The sequence below is a fragment of the Coregonus lavaretus genome, assembly GCF_964263955.1.
Source record: "Coregonus lavaretus genome assembly, chromosome: 9".
In the NCBI taxonomy this organism is placed as follows: Eukaryota; Metazoa; Chordata; class Actinopteri; order Salmoniformes; family Salmonidae; genus Coregonus; species Coregonus lavaretus.
This window is the reverse complement of record NC_139996.1, coordinates 32,107,406-32,131,267: the sequence shown is the minus strand read 5'-3', so window position 1 is coordinate 32,131,267 and position 23,862 is coordinate 32,107,406. Positions and strand designations below refer to the sequence as shown.

The 23,862-nt window shown below is 42.7% G+C and overlaps 1 protein-coding gene across 1 annotated transcript; it reads left to right on the top strand.

Moving 5' to 3' along the window:
• The first annotated feature begins 613 nt into the window (after positions 1-613).
• On the top strand, positions 614-20,987 carry LOC311135410 (synemin-like). The gene is made up of 4 exons (XM_084169344.1): positions 614-1,470; positions 8,686-8,810; positions 11,056-11,111; positions 18,653-20,987. The coding sequence occupies exons 1-4, from the start codon at positions 682-684 to the stop codon at positions 20,749-20,751; spliced, it is 3,069 nt and encodes a 1,022-aa protein (XP_084025470.1). The 5' UTR covers positions 614-681; the 3' UTR covers positions 20,752-20,987.
• Positions 20,988-23,862: the final 2,875 nt, after the last annotated feature.

Here is a 23,862-nt window from a genome sequence, read left to right as displayed (position 1 = left end):
AAAAGAGACTATGTTTGAATACGGCTTTATTAACTCAATTAATTGTATTTATTTTTTTACATTGTTTACAAACTGTTATGTGACACTTATTAATGCAAAATAACATGCAAAACAGGCAAGCCCCCCCAAAAATTGTATTATTTTTTACATGATTTATTTTGCTAAAAATGTGGTGCGAGCACCACCTGCCCAGAATGACGGGTCGCCACTGGCCTTATGTACCTTCGAAATACAACTGACCCCCTCCATTTTACCCACGCACATTCTGTACATTCAGGAATTAGAATCCCTACCTATGGATTACATTCATGTCTATAAAGAGAGTAATCAATAATAGTTTGTTGAAAGCCTCATTTTAAAAAATGATTTGCGTGATCTAGGCTACTATCTATGTTGGAACCACGCCCCATTGCATTGTCAATGTCTCTCCACTTGGGAGAGCTGTAGCCCACCATAGTAAAATGTAAGGACATTTTTAACCCACTAACATCTGCCAGGATAACCCGACGCTAGAACCCATAATTAAGCCCCCGCCCACCTTCTGCACTTGACAAGTCAAGCCCTCATCACACAGTTGCATCACAGCTCTGCTCACAGACGCACTCGCAAATAAGAGCAGTACAACATTTTCCCTTTATCGAAATATAAAGAAGCAAAGGTGTACAATTTGTAAATGACAAAATGTTACAATTCAGGAGCTTTGAAGCCGAAAAACATCAATTACAGGAGCTCAACAACAGACTGGGCCAGTACCTGTCAAGAACGAAGCAGTTGGAGAATGAAAATGCAATCCTGATAACTGAAATAAACAAGAGAAGACAAGAGAAGACGATGGAATGGGACAACACATGTATGGCCGAAATGCGGGACCTGAGGAGAATGTTGGGGCAACTATCCTTCGAGAAGTCCCGAGCCGAGATGGAACGAGAGAAGCAATGGCAAGAGTTTAAGATGTTACAGTCTATGTGTTGTGAGGAGCAGGTGGTATGCAAAGACATAGATGGAGAGATGAAAGGTTGCGAGAAGCAGCTTCAAAAAGCTCAACAGACTAATGGGGCACTTGAGGAACGTCTGTTCCAGCTTGAGAACGAGTACAGATTTATTGAGAATGCACACAGACAAGAAATTACCAAACTCCAGAGCCAGGTCCAGTCACGACCTAATGTTACCCAAACGTATCATGGCCCTCCGGCAGTCTCGATGGAAGATATGCAACAGTACGCCCTCAGTCTGTCCGAGGGATGGATGGACACATTCGAGATGTATCGAATGAAGGTCGAAGAAATGGAGGACTCGATCAAAGCGGACCAGATGAGGCTGGATGATCTCCAAAGGGAAAAGATAGGTTATGCCGCAGAGTTTGACAAATTACGCAAAGAGGCTGACAAGCAAGGTCAGATTCAACTACACCTGGAGGAACAGCTCATAGACATGCAGGATAACTTCCATGGGGACATCACCAAGTATCAGGTGAGAAAATTGGGTTTGCAACCCATGTTACTTTAGGCACCACTCTCTGTGGTTCATGCTGTCTTTTGAGAAGAGTTCTAAAAATGCAAACGTGTGTTATTTTTGGATCTGTTCATAAAATGCATGTATTTCTTCAACGTGATAGGTGCTGCGCACAGATTGCCCAGCCTTTCAATAAGATCTGACCACCTCCTCCTCTAAGTGCCACACCCACAATCTGACGAGAAAGATCATTATTGTTACTCCAACATCAACAATGTGTTTTTTATAGCTCATGATCATATTTTAAATCATTATGCATAATTATTATGATGACTGAGATGGGTCTTTATAGTAAATTATAGTGTTTGGAAATGTCACTAAAAATGAATATGACTGAACTAATTGATCAGCAATGTCTTCACTGATAATGTTCACAGTATGCTGTATGCTTTCAAAGTTATGTTAAACCACACAAAATATGCATACTTGATTAATTTAGTGAAACAGCATAGGCCACTCTTGCTCAGGTGCTCATGCACCTCAATCACCAATCATATTGGCCTACAGGAATTAAAAAGAGGGGCTAAGCTAAAAAGAGGGGCTAAGGAACTGTGGAATTGATACATGAGCCACACCTCCTTGTGGTTCAGAAGTATCACTATCCAACTTGAAGGGTCATGGTACTACTCTGCGATTCTAAATGTGCACAACTACTGCATATAAACTGTCATCCAGTACCTGTTCCCTGACAGGCCTGTTTGCACCACATTGGGGAGTGACATTCTGTTGTATCACACCCACTGCCTTCATCCATCCACTGGGATCACACTTTTGTAGATGATATCAACACACAGTCACTGGTTTTGAAGCAAATAAGTCTAGAAAATATTCTCAGGAGCTTTGATTTATAGCACATGCCATTAAAATGACCACCCCAGGGTAGTGGCTGGCCCAAAACTCCCCTCATAACTACAGAGAAAAATGCATTCTGCACCAGTGCAGTGTTTCAGGCCAGACTTAAAGGATTGCATCAGCCACTTAAACCAATTAGCTGTCGCAGAGACTAATCCTTAGTGGCCTACTAATGATAGAGCTATACCAAGCAGGTCAATCATTTTACTCCCATGCACATTTGCAAGTGCCTGCATTGAATTTAAAGGTACGTCATGCATGATGTTGTCGTAAGACTCTCAAGTCATGTCCAATTGTAAAAAAATATGTTGCAATCCCAAGAAATGAATTGGAAATTGACCGTGACACTCATCCAGTGGGATGCCATATGTCACTCTAGGACAGTGAGCATCAGACTAGACTTAAAGGGACAGTTGTTGAGCTGGCTAATTAGTCTGATCTGTTAGAGGGATCACCCATGATTCAGCCAGTCCATCATCCTTCTCCTTTAAATGAGAGGTGACAGTGAACTAGAGCTTCTGTAACCGTAAAAGCCTTGGTTTCTTGCATGTTAACATCAGAAGCCTACTCCCTAAGTGTGAGTTATTCACTGCGTTAGCACACTCTGCCAACCCTGATGTTCTAGCAGTGTCTGAATCCTGGCTTAGGAAGGCCACCAAAAATTCAGAAATGTCCATCCCCAACTACAACATTTTCCGTCTAGATAGAACTGCCAAAGGGGGCAGAGTTAGCCTGCAGAGCTCTATCATACTATCCAGGTCTGTGCCCAAACAGTTTGAGCTTCTACTTCTAAAAATCCACCTTTCCAGAAATAAGTCTCTCACTGTTGCCGCTTGCTACAGACCCCCCTCAGCCCCCAGCTGTGCCCTGGACACCATATGTGAATTGATTGCCCCCCATCTATCCTCAGAGTTCGTACTGCTTGGTGACCTAAACTGGGATATGCTTAACACCCCGGCCGTCCTACAATCTAAACTAGATGCCCTCAATCTCACACAAATGATCAAGGAACCTACCAGGTACAACCCTGAATCCGTAAACATGGGCACCCTCATAGATATCATCCTGACTAATTTACCCTCTAAATACACCTCCGCTGTCTTCAACCAGGATCTCAGTGATCACTGCCTCATTGCCTGCGTCCGTAATGGGTCCATGGTCAAACGACCACCCCTCATCACTGTCAAACGCTCCGTAAAACACTTCAGCGAGCAGGCCTTTCTAATTGACCTGGCCCGGGTATCCTGGATGGATATTGACCTCATTCCGTCAGTAGAGGATGCCTGGTTGTTCTTTAAAAGTGCTTTCCTCTCCATCTTAAATAAGCATGCCCCATTCAAAAAATTCAGAACTAAGAACAGATATAGCCCCTGGTTCACCCCAGACTTGACTGCCCTTGACCAGCACAAAAACATCCTGTGGCGTACTGCATTAGCATCGAACAGCCCCCACGATATGCAACTTTTCAGGGAAGTCAGTAACCAATATACACAATCAGTTAGGAAAGCAAAGGCTAGCTTTTTCAAACAGAAATTTGCATCTTGTAGCACTAACTCCAAAACGTTTTGGAGTCCATGGAGAATAAGAGCACCTCCTACCAGCTGCCCACTGCACTGAGGCTAGGAAACACTGTCACCACCGATAAATCTACAATAATCGAGAATTTCAACAAGCATTTTGCTACGGCTGGCCATGCTTTCCACCTGGCTACCCCTACCCCGGCCACCAGCTCTGCACCCTCCGCTGCAACTTGCCCATGCCCCCCCCCCCTTCACCCAAATTCAAATAGCTGATGTTCTGAAAGACCTGCATAATCTGGACCCCTACAAATCAGCTGGGCTAGTCAATCTGGACCCTTTCTTTCTAAAATTAGCCGCCGAAATTGTAGCAACCCATATTACTAGCCTGTTCAAACTCTCTTTCGTATCGTCTGAGATCCCCAGAGATTGGAAAGCTGCTGCGGTCATCCCCCTCTTCATAAGGGGGTGACACTCTAGATCCAATCTGTTACAGACCTACAGTGGGGAGAACAAGTATTTGATACACTGCCGATTTTGCAGGTTTTCCTACTTACAAAGCATGTAGAGGTCTGTAATTTTTATCATAGGTACACTTCAACTGTGAGAGACGGAATCTAAAACAAAAATCCAGAAAATCACATTGTATGATTTTTAAGTAATTAATTTGCATTTTATTGCATGACATAAGTATTTGATACATCAGAAAAGCAGAACTTAATATTTGGTACAGAAACCTTTGTTTGCAATTACAGAGATCATACGTTTCCTGTAGGTCTTGACCAGGTTTGCACACACTGCAGCAGGGATTTTGGCCCACTCCTCCATACAGACCTTCTCCAGATCCTTCAGGTTTCGGGGCTGTCGCTGGGCAATACGGACTTTCAGCTCCCTCCAAAGATTTTCTATTGGGTTCAGGTCTGGAGACTGGCTAGGCCACTCCAGGACCTTGAGATGCTTCTTACGGAGCCACTCCTTAGTTGCCCTGGCTGTGTGTTTCGGGTCGTTGTCATGCTGGAAGATCCAGCCACGACCAATCTTCAATGCTCTTACTGAGGGAAGGAGGTTGTTGGCCAAGATCTCGCGATACATGGCCCCATCCATCCTCCCCTCAATACGGTGCAGTCGTCCTGTCCCCTTTGCAGAAAAGCATCCCCAAAGAATGATGTTTCAACCTCCATGCTTCATGGTTGGGATGGTGTTCTTGGGGTTGTACTCATCCTTCTTCTTCCTCCAAACACGGCGAGTGGAGTTTAGACCAAAAACCTCTATTTTTGTCTCATCAGACCACATGACCTTCTCCCATTCCTCCTCTGGATCATCCAAATGGCCATTGGCAAACTTCAGACGGGCCTGGACATGCGCTGGCTTGAGCAGGGGGACCTTGCGTGCGCTGCAGGATTTTAATCCATGACGGCGTAGTGTGTTACTAATGGTTTTCTTTGAGACTGTGGTCCCAGCTCTCTTCAGGTCATTGACCAGGTCCTGCCGTGTAGTTCTGGGCTGATCCGTCATCTTCCTCATGATCATTGATGCCCCACGAGGTGAGATCTTGCATGGAGCCCCAGACCAAGGGTGATTGACCGTCATCTTGAACTTCTTCCATTTTCTAATAATTGCGCCAACAGTTGTTGCCTTCTCACCAAGCTGCTTGCCTATGGTCCTGTAGCCCATCCCAGCCTTGTGCAGGTCTACAATTTTATCCCTGAAGTCCTTACACAGCTCTCTGGTCTTGGCCATTGTGGAGAGGTTGGAGTCTGTTTGATTGAGTGTGTGGACAGGTGTCTTTTATACAGATAACAAGTTCAAACAGGTGCAGTTAATACAGGTAATGAGTGGAGAACAGGAGGGCTTCTTAAAAAAGAAGAAACAGGTCTGTGAGAGTCGGAATTCTTACAGGTTGGTAGGTGATCAAATACTTATGTCATGCAATAAAATGCAAATGAATTACTTAAAAATCATACATTGTGATTTTCTGGATTTTTGTTTTAGATTCCGTCTCTCACAGTTGAAGTGTACCTATGATAAAAATTACAGACCTCTACATGCTTTGTAAGTAGGAAAACCTGCAAAATCGGCAGCGTATCAAATACTTGTTCTCCCCACTGTATATCCATCCTGCCCTTCGAAAGTATTTGAAAGCCAAGTTAACAGATCACCGACCATTTTGAATCCCACCGTACCTTCTCCGCTATGCAATCTGGTTTCCGAGCTGGTCATGCGTGTACCTCAGCCACGCTCAAGGTCCTAAACTATATTATAACTGCGTTCGATAAAAGACAGTACTGTGCAGCCGTCTTCATCGACCTGGCCAAGGCTTTCGACTCTGTCAAACACCGCATTCTTATTGGCAGACTAAATAGCCTTGGTTTCTCAAATGACTGCCTCGCCTGGTTCACCAACTACTTCTCAGATATAGTTCAATGTGTCAAATCGGAGGGCCTGTCTGGACCCCTGGCAGTCTCTATGGGGGTGCCACAGGGTTCAGTTCTCGGGCCGACTCTATTCTCTGTGTATATCAATGATGTTGCTCTTGCTGCTTTTGACTCTCAGATCCACCTCTACGCAGATGACACCATTTTGTATACATCTGGCCCTTCATTGGACACTGTGTTAACAAACCTCCAAATGAGCTTCAATGCCATATAACACTCCTTCTGTAGCCTCCATTTGCTCTTAAACGCTAGTAAAACTAAATGCTTGCTCTTCAATCGAACGCTGCTTACACCCGCCCGCCCGACTAGAATCACTACTCTCGGCGGGTCTGACTTAGAATATGTGGACAACTACAAATACCTAGGTGTCTGGTTAGACTGTAAACTCTCCTTCCAGACTCACATGAAGCATCTCCGGCTTCTTATTTAGCAACAAAGCCTCCTTCACTCATGCTGCCAAACATGCCCTCGTATAACTGACTATCCTACCGATCCTTGACTTCGGCGATGTCATTTACAAAATAGCCTCCAACACTCTACTCAGCAAATTGGATGTAGTCTATCACAGTGCCATCCATTTTGTAACCAAAGCCCCATATACTACCCACCATTGTGACCTGTATGCTCTCGTTGGATGGCCCTCACTACATTTTCGTCGCCAAACCCACTGGCTCCAGGTCATCTATAAATCACTGCTAGGCAAATCCTCGCCTTATCTTAGCTCATTGGTCACCATAGCAACACCCACCCGTAGTATGCGCTCCAGCAGGTATATCTCACTGGTCATCCCCAAAGCCAACACCTCCTTTGTCCGCCATTCCTTCCAGTTCTCTGCTGCCAATGACTGGAACGAACTGCAAAAATCTCTGAAGCTGGAGACTCTTATCTCCCTCACTAACTTTAAGCATCAGTTGTCAGAGCACCTTACCGATCACTGCACCTGTACACAGCCCATCTGTAATTAGCCCACCCAACTACCTCATCCCCATATTGTTATTTATTTTGCTCATTTGCACCCCAGTATCTCTATTTGCACATCATCTTCTGCACATCTATCACTCCAGTGTTAATACTAAATTGTAATTATTTTGCACTATGGCCTATTTATTGCCTTACCTCCATAACTTACTACATTTGCACACACTATATAGATTTTCTATTTTTCTATTGTGTTATTGACTGTATGTTTTGTTTATCCCATGTGTAACTCTGTGTTGTTGTTGTTTTTATCGCACTGCTTTGCTTTATCTTGGCCAGGTCGCAGTTGTAAATGAGAACTTGTCTCAACTGGCCGACCTGGTTAAATAAAGGTTAAATAAATAAAAAATAAAAAATAAAAAAAGCTCACCAGCTTGTAGTCCTAAAACACGGAAATGAGTTCCATCTGGTTTGTTCAGCGATTCCTATGGGGGAAATGAAGGGGGAAATAATGGGGTTTTGGGATAAACGCCGAAAATAAGGAGATTTTATACGTTTTGTTCTATGAGATAATATCAGTCAGTTAACATGACCTTCAGGAATTATCAAGCCTTTATGTGCTTTATGTGCTTGTTTTTGATTACATAAAAGCTTCAAAATTCACAAAAAGTGACATTAGCTGATGAAGAAGATCTAATAGAACAACACAGGCTCAGACACACCACTAGAGTACTTAGCACCCCTGAACGTAATTTGCGAACTGAGTGCACACCAATTTTACATGTTGAATTGCGTGAAAAATGGCGGCAGTCAGATGTCTACAGCGGGTGGTCCCTAAAACACAGCATGCTGAACAAACGCTAGATCCATATTTGGTGCGATGTGTTTTAGATCTCCTAAGCCTGTGTTTACCACAGACCTTATTTTCGGCCTTTATCCAAAAACCCTACAAAAAATCCATTCATTTCCCCATAGGCTTTGGCCAACGAGCCATGGCGAAGTTAGCCTCCGTTAGTGCATACAAAAAGACGCCATTACTATTGCTCTTTCTAGGGAAGGTGTCTCAAGGGCCTTGACACAACACAAACAGCACTGCTAAAGTTCACCCTTACACACTCAATACAATTGAATCGGTTACCTACTTGGGGATAAACAAGGAGGGTCAGATGGTGAACCAAAATACTATTGAAACTGACAAGTAGTACAATGCATGATCATATGGGTACTGTAGAGGGACAAATCTGGACAGTAAATTGTGTCCTGAAAGATGTTTATATTCATACTTAGGACACCATCTCTCATCTGAATTCCCTATACCTGATTTTGCAATGAACAAAATAAATGTAGACCAACCCTATAATTATAGTCTCATAAAAGTATGGGAGGAAAATGTAGAACAGGATAGAAGGGAATGTACAGGTTCACAATTCCATTCCATTGTCTCTTTGCAGGTGATTATTGATGAGTTGGAGAGGGAGCGGGAAATGTTGGCCAACGCCATGGCAGAAAAGGTCAGAGACCACCAGGAGCTCCTGCAGGTCAAGATGGATCTGGGCATGGAGGTGGCTTACTACAGGTAGGTCTTCTTATGCTCTGGCTAGGCCTTTCTGAGTTCACTATGGAGACTTTTTGTAGAAATGACTGTTATGCAACCCATAGTAGCCTTACTTCGCATGTGACCCAAGCATGGTTAAATATTTACTGTGACATTTATTCTGCCTCATGGGTTAGGGCCTGTGGAGAGCTCCTTTTTACTATCTTTGGAACTCAGAGGAGCTGGCTGAAAATGCTGATTCTGAGGAATACAACATTTTGTTTTTAATCAACTGTGAGATGTCAGTGCTTGTGTAAAAACAATATGTTTAATATTGCAATTTAATAGTACCATGGAATTACAAAGCAGCCTTATGTATAATAATACAATTGTTTTGCCTGTTGATGCTTGTTCTGTCATGTTATGCCCAACACAGACTCTTCAATGCTACAGTGTTGTTGGTCTTTGAATGTATTTATAGTGATTTCACCCTTCACTGTAGCTGCAAAGCAAATGCTCTGCTGCCCTCCCATTTGGCAGGGGCACTTAGCATTCCTCCACACAGACTTTACTTATATTAACTCCTGATGTTATCCACATTGTGATATCTGTAGGGATATTTTTGCTCATTTGTAAACAGCCAAGACCAAAATAGTTTGGTTTTAGGTGAACAGGAAATATATGCTTTTCATAGCTCTGTTAGAAAAAAAACGATTAAAGTGGTTATGACTTGTGAGATGTCAACCTGTTGAGCCCTGATATGACAATGCCAGAGTATTACTATGTCACTACAATTCACATTGGTCACATTGGATCACTTCAAGAACACTTCAATATTATCATAACAGAGACTACTCTAGTCCCACAGCATTACTATGATCCATGCACATGGCTATTTATATCAAGCAATGACATTGAATGACATTGTTTTCACCCATTATCCAGAGTTGTTTCAGAAATGTAAAACAAACACTGGTCTCTTTTCGGTCTGTTCCGGAGTCTCTTTTTGTTTCTTCTAGTCTGGGGCCTATTTCAAGGCTATTTTTTACAGACAATTCCCTGGTCTCCCGAGACTCTGAATGGAGCTCTCTTGTGGTAGGCCTACTTAGGGTGACACATCTGCACTTTGTTTACAATATTTGCAATAAATGAAATGTCTTCCTTGGAGAGGTAGTGGGAAAGCTGGTATGTCTGTTAGTGTACGTGCCGGTTAACACATTAGGATCTATAGTAGAGAGTAGACAGCGGTGCATTGTAGCTGTTATTTTTAGGTTAGCCTTTTGGGAGGCACACCAGGGACTTTCAGAGGGGTAATAGCTTCAGAAAAGTATCCTACGGTAGATTTTGTTTTCCAATGCTTCTTTTGTGGAGCCTATGCTTTGCCGAGGTATGTGAGCTGGTCAACTTTACTGGTACAATATCTTTGTGGTAAAGTGTTGTTGTTGACCTCTGCTCTTTTCTGTAAATGGCCAGGTCCATAGGTTGTGTTCATCGTCTGCTAGCCTACCTCTGTGTTTGATTTGAGGTTTGAGATGGCAGGGCAGGATGATCAGCATTCTCCTCTGTGTTTGATTTGAGGTTTGAGATGGCAGGGCAGGATGATCAGCATTCTCCTCTGTGTTTGATTTGAGGTTTGAGATGGCAGGGCAGGATGATCAGCATTCTCCTCTGTGTTTGATTTGAGGTTTGAGATGACAGGGCAGGATGATCAGCATTCTCCTCTGTGTTTGATTTGAGGTTTGAGATGGCAGGGCAGGATGATCAGCATCCTCCTCTGTGTTTGATTTGAGGTTTGAGATGGCAGGGCAGGATGATCAGCATCCTCCTATGTGTTTGATTTGAGGTTTGAGATAGCAGGGCAGGATGATCAGCATTCTCCTCTGTGTTTGATTTGAGGTTTGAGATGGCAGGGCAGGATGATCAGCATTCTCCTCTGTGTTTGATTTGAGGTTTGAGATGGCAGGGCAGGATGATCAGCATTCTCCTCTGTGTTTGATTTGAGGTTTGAAATGGCAGGGTAGGATGATCAGCATTCTCCTCTGTGTTTGATTTGAGGTTTGAGATGGCAGGGCAGGATGATCAGCATTCTCCTCTGTGTTTGATTTAAGGTTTGAGATGGCAGGGCAGGATGATCAGCATTCTCCTCTGAGGTGATTGTAATGAAATGAAAACAAACCAGTGCTTAATTATGAAGAAGTAATATTGCTCTAAGAATGCAAATCCAATCATATCATTGCCATGTATTTATTCTTGGTTTTAATGCCATTTTGTTTTTGTTTCTCTATAGGGCACTTATTGAAGGAGAGCATCAGCAACATCTGCAGTCAAGAGAAAGAGTCCTAGGTATTGTACATTATTTTCAAATAAGTCATGCTTTTGGCTGGGAAATTTGTGTTACTATACTCTTGAGTGTAAATGTATTTATGAAATGTTTCAATTGGTGACATCCTATTGGTAGCATTAATTTGTTTTACTCAATTACACAAACTATATATACAGTGCATTTGGAAAGTATTCATACCCCTTCAACTTTTCCACATGTTGTTACGTTACAGTGTTATTCTAAAATGGATTCAATAAAAAAAGATCCTCATCAATCTACACACAATATACCCATAATGACAAAGCAAAAACAGGTTTTTAGAAATGTTTGCAAATGTTATGGGCCCGTGTATCTCAGTTGGTAGAGCATGGCGCTTGCAACGCCAGGGTTGTGGGTTCGATTCCCACGGGGGGCCAGTATAATTATTATTATTTTTTTATGTATGCACTCACTAACTGTAAGTCGCTCTGGATAAGAGCGTCTGCTAAATGACTAAAATGTAAAAATGTAAATTTATTAAAAATATAAACAGAAATACCTTATTTACATAAGTATTCAGCCCCTTTGTTATGAGACTCGAAATTCAGCTCAGGTGCATCCTTTTTCCATTGATCATCCTTGATGTTTCTATAACTTGATTGGTGTCCACCTGTGGTAAATTAAATTGATTGTACATGATTTGGAAAGGCACACACCTGTCTATATAAGGTCCCACAGTTGACAGTACAGCAGAGCAAAAATCAAGCCAGGAGGTCGAAGGAATTGTCCTTAGAGCTCCGAGACAGGATTGTGTCGAGGCACAGATCTGGGGAAGGGTACCAAAACAGTTCTGCAGCATTGAAGGTCCCCAAGAACACAGTGGCCTCCATCATTCTTAAATGGAAGAAGTTTGGAACCACCAAGACACTTTCTAGAGCTGGCCGCTCAGCCAAACTGAGCAATCGGGGGAGAAGGGCCTTGGTCAAGTAGGTGACCAAGAACCCGATGGTCACTCTGAAAGAGCTCCAGAGTTCCTCTGTGGAGATGGGAGAACCTTCAAGAAGGACAACCATCTCTGCAGCACTCCACCAATCAGGCCTTTATGGTAGAGTGGCCAGACGGAAGCCAGTCCTCAGTAAAAGGCACATGACCAAGATTGAACTCTTTTGGCCTGAATGCCAAGCGTCACGTCTGGAGGAAACCTGGCACCATCCCGATGGTGAAGCATGGTGGTGGCAGCATCATGCTGTGGGGATGTTTTTCAGCGGCAGGGACTGGGAGACTAGTCAGGATCGAGGGAAAGATGAACAGAGCAAAGTACAGAGAGATCCTTGATGAAAACATGCTCCAGAGCGCTCAGGACCTCTGACTGGGGGCGAAGATTCACCTTCCAACAGGACAACGACCCTAAGCACACAGCCATGACAACGCAGGAGTGGCTTTGAGACAAGTCTCTGAATGTCCTTGAGTGGCCTAGCCAGAGCCCGGACTTGAACCCAATCTAATAATCTCTGGAGAGACCTGAAAATAGCTGTGCAGTGACACTCCTCATCCAACCTGACAGAGCTTGAGAGGATCTGCAGAGAAGAATGGGAGAAACTCCCCAAATACAGGTGTGCCAAGCTTGTAGCGTCATACCCAAGAAGACTCAAGGCTGTAATCGCTGCCAAAGGTGCTTCAACAAAGTACTGAGTAAAGGGTCTGAATACTTATGTAAATGTGATATTTCCGTTTTTTTATTTTTTATGAATTTGCTTTGTCATTATGGGGTATTGTGTGTAGATAGATGAGGGAAAATAAGGCTGTAACGTAACAAATTGTAGAAAAACTTAATGGGTCTGAATACTTTCCGAATGCACTGTATATACACTACCAATCAAAAGTTTGGACACACCTACTCATTCAAGGGTTTTTCTTTATTTTTACTATTCTTTTACATTGTAGAATAATAATGAAGACATCAAAACTATTAAATAAGACATATGGAATCATGTAGTAAACAAAAAGTTGTTAAACAAATCAAAATATATTTTATGTTTGAGATTCTTCAAATAGCCACCCTTTGCCTTGATGACAGCTTTGCACACTCTTGGCATTCTCTCAACCAGCTTCACCTGGAATGCTTTTCCAACAGTCTTGAAGGAGTTCCCACATATGCTGAGCACTTGTTGGCTGCTTTTCCTTCACTCTGCGGTCCGACTCTTCCCAAACCATCTCAATTGGGTTGAGGTCGGGGGATTGTGGAGGCCAGTTCATCTGATGCAGCACTCCATCACTCTCCTTCTTGGTAAACTAGCCCTTACACAGCCTGGAGGTGTGTTGGGTCATTGTCCTGTTGAAAAACAAATTATTGTCCCACTAAGCCCAAACCAGATGGGATGGCGTATCGCTGTAGAATGCTGTGGTAGCCATGCTGGTTAAGTGTGCCTTGAATTCTAAATAAATCAGACAGTGTCACCAGCAAAGCACCATAACACCTCCTCCTCTATGCTTTACGGTGGGAAATACACATGCGGAGATCATCTGTTCACCCACACCACGTCTCACGAAGACACGCCGGTTGGAACCAATAATCTCAAATTTGAACTACAGACCAAAGGACACATTTCCACCGGTCTAATGTCCATTGCTCGTGTTTCTTGGCCCAAGCAGGTCTCTTCTTCTTATTGGTGTCCTTTAGTAGTGGTTTCTTTGCAGCAATTCGACCATGAAGGCCTGATTCACACAGTCCCCTCTGAACAGTTGATGTTGAGATGTGTCTGTTACTTGAACTCTGAAGCATTTACTTGGGCTGCAATTTCTGAGGCTGGTAACTCTAATGAACTTATCCTTTGCAGCAGAGGTAACTCTGGGTCTTCCATTCCTGTGGTGGTCCTCATGAGAGCCAGTTTCATCATAGCGCTTGATGGTTTTTGTGATTGCACTTGAAGAAACTTTAAAAGTTCTCGAAATGTTCCGTATTGACTGACCTTCATGTCTTAAAGTAATGATGGACTGTCGTTTCTCTTTACTTATTTGAGCTGTTCTTGCCATAATATGGACTTGGTCTTTTACCAAATAGGGCTATCTTCTGTATACACCCCCTACCTTGTCACAACACAACTGATTGGCTCAAACACATTTAAGAAGGAAAGAAATTACACAAATTAAGAAGGCACACCTGTTAATTGAAATGCATTCCAGGTGACTACCTCATGAAGCTGGTTGAGAGAATGCCAAGAGTGTGCAAAGCTGTCATCAAGGAAAAGGGTGGCTATTTGAAGAATCTCTAAAATATATTTTGATTTGTTTAACACTTTTTTGGTTACTACATGATTCCATATGTGTTATTTCATAGTTTTGATGTCTTCACTATTATTCTACAATGTAAAAATTAAGAAAAACCCTTGAATGAGTAGGTGTTCTAAATCTTTTGACCGGTAGTGTAATATATATATGGTCAGCAACGGGTGTGGCTGAAAAAGCTGAATCCATTAAATTGAAGGGGCATCCACATACTTTTGTGTGTATATATATATATATATATATATATATATATATATATATATATATATATATATATATATATATATACACTGCTCAAAAAAATAAAGGGAACACTTAAACAACACAATGTAACTCCAAGTCAATCACACTTCTGTGAAATCAAACTGTCCACTTAGGAAGCAACACTGATTGACAATAAATGTCACATGCTGTTGTGCAAATGGAATAGACAACAGGTGGAAATTATAGGCAATTAGCAAGACACCCCCAATAAAGAAGTGGTTCTGCAGGTGGTGACCACAGACCACTTCTCAGTTCCTATGCTTCCTGGCTGATGTTTTGGTCACTTTTGAATGCTGGCGGTGCTTTCACTCTAGTGGTAGCATGAGACGGAGTCTACAACCCACACAAGTGGCTCAGGTAGTGCAGCTCATCCAGGATGGCACATCAATGCGAGCTGTGGCAAGAAGGTTTGCTGTGTCTGTCAGCGTAGTGTCCAGAGCATGGAGGCGCTACCAGGAGACAGGCCAGTACATCAGGAGACGTGGAGGAGGCCGTAGGAGGGCAACAACCCAGCAGCAGGACCGCTACCTCCGCCTTTGTGCAAGGAGGAGCAGGAGGAGCACTGCCAGAGCCCTGCAAAATGACCTCCAGCAGGCCACAAATGTGCATGTGTCTGCTCAAACGGTCAGAAACAGACTCCATGAGGGTGGTATGAGGGCCCGACGTCCACAGGTGGGGGTTGTGCTTACAGCCCAACACCGTGCAGGACGTTTGGCATTTTCCAGAGAACACCAAGATTGGCAAATTCGCCACTGGCGCCCTGTGCTCTTGATGAAAGCAGGTTCACACTGAGCACATGTGACAGACGTGACAGAGTCTGGAGACGCCGTGGAGAACGTTCTGCTGCCTGCAACATCCTCCAGCATGACCGGTTTGGCGGTGGGTCAGTCATGGTGTGGGGTGGCATTTCTTTGGGGGGCCGCACAGCCCTCCATGTGCTCGCCAGAGGTAGCCTGACTGCCATTAGGTACCGAGATGAGATCCTCAGACCCCTTGTGAGACCATATGCTGGTGCGGTTGGCCCTGGGTTCCTCCTAATGCAAGACAATGCTAGACCTCATGTGGCTGGAGTGTGTCAGCAGTTCCTGCAAGAGGAAGGCATTGATGCTATGGACCGCCAGTTCCCCAGACCTGAATCCAATTGAGCACATCTGGGACATCATGTCTCGCTCCATCCACCAACGCCACGTTGCACCACAGACTGTCCAGGAGTTGGCGGATGCTTTAGTCCAGGTCTGGGAGGAGATCCCTCAGGAGACCATCCGCCACCTCATCAGGAGCATGCCCAGGCATTGTAGGGAGGTCATACAGGCACGTGGAGGCCACACACACTACTTAGCCTCATTTTGACTTGTTTTAAGGACATTACATCAAAGTTGGATCAGCCTGTAGTGTGGTTTTCCACTTTAATTTTGAGGGTGACTCCAAATGCAGACCTCCATGGGTTGATACATTTGATTTCCATTGATAATTTTTGTGTGATTTTGTTGTCAGCACATTCAACTATGTAAAGAAAAAAGTATTTAATAAGATTATTTAATTCATTCAGATCTAGGATGTGTTGTTTAAGTGTTCCCTTTATTTTTTTGAGCAGTGTATATATATATATATATACAGTGAGGGAAAAAAGTATTTGATCCCCTGCTGATTTTGTACGTTTGACCACTGACAAAGACATGATCAGTCTATAATTTTAATGGTAGGTTTATTTGAACAGTGAGAGACAGAATAACAACAAAAAAATCCAGAAAAACCCATGTCAGAAATGTTATAAATTGATTTGCATTTTAATGAGGGAAATAAGTATTTGACCCCTCTGCAAAACATGACTTAGTACTTGGTGGCAAAACCCTTGTTGGCAATCACAGAGGTCAGACGTTTCTTGTAATTGGCCACCAGGTTTGCACACATCTCAGGAGGGATTTTGTCCCACTCCTCTTTGCAGATCTTCTCCAAGTCATTAAGGTTTCGAGGCTGACGTTTGTCAACTCGAACCTTCAGCTCCCTCCACAGATTTTCTATGGGATTAAGGTCTGGAGACTGGCTAGGCCACTCCAGGACCTTAATGTGCTTCTTCTTGAGCCACTCCTTTGTTGTCTTGGCCGTGTCTTTTGGGTCATGGTCATGCTGGAATACCCATCCATGACTCATTTTCAATGCCCTGGCTGAGGGACGGAGGTTCTCACCCAATATTTGACGGTACATGGCCCCGTCCATCGTCCCTTTGATGCAGTGAAGTTGCCATGTCCCCTTAGCAGAAAAACACCCCCAAAGCATAATGTTTCCACCTCCATGTTTGACGGTGGGGATGGTGTTCTTGGGGTCATAGGCAGCATTCCTCCTCCTCCAAACACGGCGAGTTGAGTTGATGCCAAAGAGCTCGATTTTGGTCTCATCTGACCACAACACTTTCACCCAGTTCTCCTCTGAATCATTCAGATGTTCATTGGCAAACTTCAGACGGGCATGTATATGTGCTTTCTTGAGCAGGGGGACCTTGCGGGCGCTGCAGGATTTCAGTCCTTCACGGCGTAGTGTGTTACCAATTGTTTTCTTGGTGACTATGGTCCCAGCTGCCTTGAGATCATTGACAAGATCCTCCTGTGTAGTTCTGGGCTGATTCCTCACCGTTCTCATGATCATTGCAACTCCACGAGGTGAGATCTTGCATGGAGCCCCAGGCCGAGGGAGATTGACAGGTCTTTTGTGTTTCTTCCATTTGCGAATAATCGCACCAACTGTTGTCACCTTCTCACCAAGCTGCTTGCCGATGGTCTTGTAGCCCATTCCAGCCTTGTGTAGGTCTACAATCTTGTCCCTGACATCCTTGGAGAGCTCTTTGGTCTTGGCCATGGTGGAGAGTTTTGAATCTGATTGATTGATTGCTTCTGTGGACAGGTGTCTTTTATACAGGTAACAAGCTAAGATTAGGAGCACTCCCTTTAAGAGTGTGCTCTTAATCTCAGCTCGTTATCTGTATAAAAGACACCTGGGAGCCAGAAATCTTTCTGATTGAGAGGGGGTCAAATACTTATTTCCCTCATTAAAATGCAAATCAATTTATAACATTTTTGACATGCGTTTTTCTGGATTTTTTTGTTTTTATTCTGTCTCTCACTGTTCAAATAAACCTTTCCATTAAAATGTGTATATATATATGTGTAAATATATATATGTGTAAATATATATATGTGTATATGTATATATGTATGTATATATATATATATATGTATGTGTGTGTATATATATATATATATATATATATATATATATATATATATATATATATATATATATATATATATATATATATACACATATGGAATTATGTAGTAACCAAAAAAGTGTTAAATAAATCAAAATATATATATATATTTACAAAAGTATGTGGACGCCCCTTCAAATGAATGGATTCAGCTTTTTCAGCCACACCCGTTGCTGACCTCTACAAGGTGGACTCCAGAGGGATGCTGGCCCATGTTGACTACAATGCATCCCACAGTTGTGCCAAGTTGACTGGATGTCCTTTGGGTGCTGGACCATTCTTGATACACACAGGAAACTGTTGAGCGTGAAAAAAACATCAGCGTTGCAGTTCTTGACACAAACCGGTGTGCCTGGCACCTACTACCATACCCCATTCAAAGGCACTTAAATATTTTGTCTTGCCCAGTCACCCTCTGAATGGCACTCATACACAATCCATGTCTCAATTGTCTCAAGGCTTAAAAATCCTTCTTTAACTTGTCTCCTCCCCTTGATCTACGCTGATTGAAGTGGATTTAACAGGTGACATCAATAAGAGATCATAGTTTCACCTGGATTCACCTGATCAGTATATGTCATGGAAAGAGCAGGTTTTGTTAATGTTTTGTATACTCCGTGTATATATGCAGTGATTTTTTTAATGTAAAGGATTTATGTAAAATGTATGCACTCACTAACTGTAAGTCGCTCTGGATAAGAGTGTCTGCTAAATGACTAAAATGTAAAAAATAATAACATTAATTTGGTGCTTAACTCTCTACCTCAGATATTAAGATGATGCCTCCACAACACTACAAATCAAGAGTTTCCACCTCAGCCAGACAAGATGTAAGGAAGCATCTGGATGTGCGATACATGGAACCAACTTCAAGCTTGAGAAGATCACCTGTTCCAACTCAGTATGGTCGCACCAGTCCTTCCAGGGTCATCCCTATCTCAGTCACAGGCAGCAGCTACAAAAGGAATCAGAGTCCTGCAGCCAGAAGGGACATGGTCTCGTTCACTAAATCCCAGTCTGCATCCTCCAACTCCTCCTCCACTACTATCAAACCTGTGGACCAGAGTACCGACAAGAAGAATGTAGATGCTCAGAAAAAAGTTGTGGAGGAGAGGTGTGTGAGAATCAAAGAGGTGTCACAACACTCAACTAAGGATTCTCTCGACCATTCTCGAGGCACAGCAAACAAGTCCAGTCCCATTGCCTCACCCACTGTTGTCCCCAAATCAGTGAGAATAGTGTCACCCCCAATGATGAGTCTGAGCAGAAACACGGAGGAGGACAGCAAAAAGAAAGCAGAGAGGCAAGTTGAAAGAGAGGTGAGAGGAGATGCATTTCATCTTCAGAATGTCAAGATGCATGCCAAAGAGGGCAGCGCTACAGGCACCACAACCAGCGATAAGATGGTCCTAGATTCTGTGTCTATGGAGGAACTCATTGATAAGGTCATGAAACCTGCTGGATTGGATCGAATGGTCTGCACCTCATCTCCAGACTCCAAGATCACTTACCATGTAGAGAAAACGGAGCAGGAGGACGGGTCAACAAAGACACAGATTATCCTAGAGTCCAAGGTCCAGGAGGAGCTGGATATGTCAGAGGACTCTGCACTGGAGGAACTGCTCAGCAAGGGAGTGAAACACGTGTCACTGGAGGATATCAAGGGCACTGAAACAGGAAACATGATTCAGAACCTGCTCAGCCTTGGGCTGTATGGAGGAGAGGACATGGGAAACAAGTCTGTCAATGTGGAGATCATTGAGGAACCAGTGGAGGGTTACAGTGATGAGGAGTACGAGTTTGAGGAGAAATCCACGCCCAAGTTCTCCGAGTCCTCTTCAATGTTCTTCCAGATTGAAGAACTAGAGAATGACCCCCACGGCACCAAATACCATGAGAGTGGTGCTGAAGTAATGAAAACCTCCATGACAGCTGCAAACTATGGAAGGAATGGTGGATCTGTGAAGGTCCAGGAAGACTCCAGAGATAGTGAATCTCCATACTACAGCCACGACCAAGAGTCTCAAGAGTATTTTGTCTCCACACCTGATGCCAATCTGTCAGAGCCTGAGGAGGGTGGTGGCATTGCGTCATATGGACATTACGGAGTGGTGGACGACCTTTCAGATGAAAGGTACTACCAGGAGGGGGGACTCTCAAAGAACAGAATGTTTGTCGAGGAAAGCGATAGTTACAGACCTGCGTCAGACAGCCTGTACATGAAGGGTGACCACTCCTTGGCCCGAGAGAGTTTCCCAGAGTGCATAATTGAAGAGGAGACCATCCATGTCTCCCCCACAGTACAGGAGTCGATGCTTGGATACCTGAGAGAGGAAACTCTGGACCCCAAAGAGCAGCTGAGGGGAGCCCTAGAGCAGCTCCAAGGGACAGGGAGCCTGAAAGAAGAGTTGGTGCTCCTCACAAGAAGCGGCAGTGATAGTCCTCAGAACATATCTGTGGATATCAAGAAAGTACACCAGTCCTCTGACAACGGAACCACGACTATCGTGGCAGAGCTCAAGAGCTCAACAACTCTGGAGGACTCTGGGCTGCTGGAGGAGCAGGGGGGTGATGTATCTGAGGAGCAGATCATGGCAGCTCTACGCTCCTCCAACCCCGGCCTTGGTGCAGAGGGAGGATACTCCTTGGACACAAATGAGATGTGCTGGGTGACTAGCAGTGAGGGACAGGGAGGAGAGTCCACGACTGAAGTCACTGAGAAGTACATCAAGCTGGGGCCATCAGAGAAGTCCTTCTCCTTCCAGATGGATGTGAATAACGGCCAAGGACAGGATCCCCCACTGAAGGTCACTCATGAGAAAAGAGTTGCCACAGTCTATCTTGAATCTAATGAAGATGAGATCTGATTCAAATTAGATCATTTTATTACATTACTCCCCATATTAAGCCACCCACCAGTCAATCAGTTGCAACTAACTGTAAGGTGACATCATTAGTTGTGATTCATAAATTGCTATGCCTACAATCATGGTACAAATTATAGCCCCTGCCTGTATATCAAAACGTTTTAATAGCATTGATTACGCATTTTCACATGAGAATATGTTATATTAATTTCCTGCTAGATACACTCCCCTACGTATTTATTTGGACAGTGAAGCTAGAACTTTTAATTTGGCTCTATTCTCCAGCATTTTGGATTTAAGATCAAATGTTTTATGTGAGGCGACAGTACAGAATATCACCATTAATTTAGGGTATTTTCATACATATCTGTTTTACCGTTTAGAAATTAATGCACTTCATGTATCTAGTCCCCCCATTTGAAGGTGTCATAAGTATTTGGACAAATGCACTTATAGTGTATTAAATGTAGTCAAACGTTTAGTATTTGGTCCCATATTCCTAGCATGCAATGACCTCATCAAGCTTGTGACTCAACAAACTTACTGGATGCATTTACAGTTTGTTTTGGTTGTGTTTCGGATTATATGTTGTGCCCAATAGAAATCGATGGTAAATAATGTTTTGTCACTTTTATTGTAAATAAGAATATAATGTTTCTGAACACTTCTACATTAATGTGGATGCTACCGGGTTAGCATTTCTTGGGGGGTATGATGTTTATGCCTCTAACTTTCTCACTCATCATTATTCATTCATGATTATCCATAATCATGGTAGCATCCACATTAATGTAGAAGTGTTCAGAAACATATTCTATTCTTATTTACCGTAAAGGTGACTCCAAAATGACTCAATACATTATGCACCATTGAATTCTATTGGGCATAACATAATCCAAACTTAAAATGCATTCAACAAGTTTGTAGAGTCACAAGCTTGATGGGACCAAATACTAAACTTTTGACTAAATTTAATACAGTGAAATATTCCAAATAATGATCACACCTTCAAATGGGGGAACTAGATACATAAAGTGCATTAATTTCTAAATGGTAAAACAGATATGTATGACAATATCCACAAAGGTGACATTCTGTACTGTTGCCTCATATAAAACATTTGATCTCAAATCCAAAATGCTGAAGTATAGAGCCAAATAAAAAATGTCAGCTTCACTGTCCAAATAAATATGTAGGGAGTGTATATATTTGTGTACTAACTTATACTACACAGCTTAGGCCTCTCTTTTTGCCTGAGATACTTTAACCAAATATGGAATGATGCTAATATACATGTATATCCTTCATTGTTATGGTTAAGGTTGCTGTCTTAAAACGTAGCTAGAAGAAAACAAAAGCTACACCTATTGTTTCCTGTAATGCCATGTTATTTGTAACCACATTTAAAGCTAGTGGTTTGTTCCTGAGGGACTTCCTGTGGTTAAGAAGTGGAACCCTCCAATACAATGCTTATGATGGATATATTAGAATGTGTTTATGATGGGGCATAAAAGTAAGTGTATCATGTCTTGTCAAAATAAATCTACTCTCTATGAATCATTTGAATTGGAAATGCAAAGAAAAATATAAACTGCAATTTGTAAAATCAAATGGGGTGTTATCGAGTGATTCTGATCACCACTTTGCAAAACCAATCAAACATGGCATTAATGCAGTATTTTCCTACATGTTTGACATTACTAATACGTTTAAAATAATTGTCCCTCTAAAGTGTTTTATAGTTTATCCTTCCGGTTCCCTCACCATGATCTTTTAATCTGTAAATGGCTTTAGAGGGGCGAGAAGTAATCCGGCCATCTTGATTTCCAAAGAGAGGTGTTTTTCTCTGCTTGTAGAGGCAGTGGTAGCAAGACAGACAGAGGCTTTAAACTAGGCGGAGTGAACTTGAGGAATGAGGAGAGACACAGAGAGCTAGAGAGAATGAGGAGATAAGCAGATGGTTAGTGTCTGAGATGACACCTGTATATCTAATTTCAGTAAACCACAGTACATATGCATTGCCTCGGCTTGAGCCATGTTGTGTTGGTGACCAGTGTCAGGATTCACCTTGGCTCAGAGGTGAGTTAATGTGTGTACCACCGTGGCTATTTTAGGACCAGAGCACCAGCTTAGTAGCACTGCCTGCCTGCCTGCCTGTGTGTGTGTGTGTGTGTGTGTGTGTGTGTGTGTGTGTGTGTGTGTGTGTGTGTGTGTGTGTGTGCGCGTGTGTGTGCGTGTGGAAAAACTAAAGTACCTCCAATATGGCTTCACCCCACAACCCCTGTCATCTTCCTCAATAAGCTGCTTTAGAGTTCTCCTATGCAACAGTTCAGAAACACCGAACACAGATCTTTCACATTATGCTTACTTGGCACTGTCTTATTATAAAAGAGCATAAAGAGTGTGGAAATACAATATAATTGCTTTACAAATTGTATTGTGACAAAGCTGAATGCACATGACCTAAAGTAGAGCACTTTAGAGTTAAAAGATGTTAGCTATAACAATGGTTTGTTGTTGCACTTGTACTTAAGTGCCCAGATACATTAGAAAAAAGGTTTTGCCTTTCACAGTACAAGTCCTTAAACGTCTCTTTATTGTGTGAATATAGCATGAAATACTTTTATAAAACACTCAATTTGGTCAAAACACATATACTGTAGGTTAATTTTGTGTTTAAGAACATTGTCAAAAAGGCAGTCCTTTTTGATACGCAACATTGTAGGTGAAATTAAATCTCCAAACTATCCAATGTGCCGTGTTTAAACACAAAACTGGTGCTGTACACGTTGCAGTGCAAAAGAGCGTTTTATTCCTCAATGTTGAATGTTTAAAAAGGGATGTGCTACCCTCATGACTCATTGGTGTAATTCACATATTGAAAGGAAGTGCTTCATGCATTAACCTACTTTATTCTTCTTTTAACAAAGATGGGGGAATTTAGTCAGAATCAGTTTTCAACCGTTGTTTGGACACCGGTTCATATTGCAAAAACAATTAAATTACTACTTGAGTGTGTTTCCTGAGTTTGAGTCTTTATTAATAAGCCTTGGGTCATTTATTTGTCAAAATCAACAACAATGGTACAGTTTAGTACAACATAAACATAAC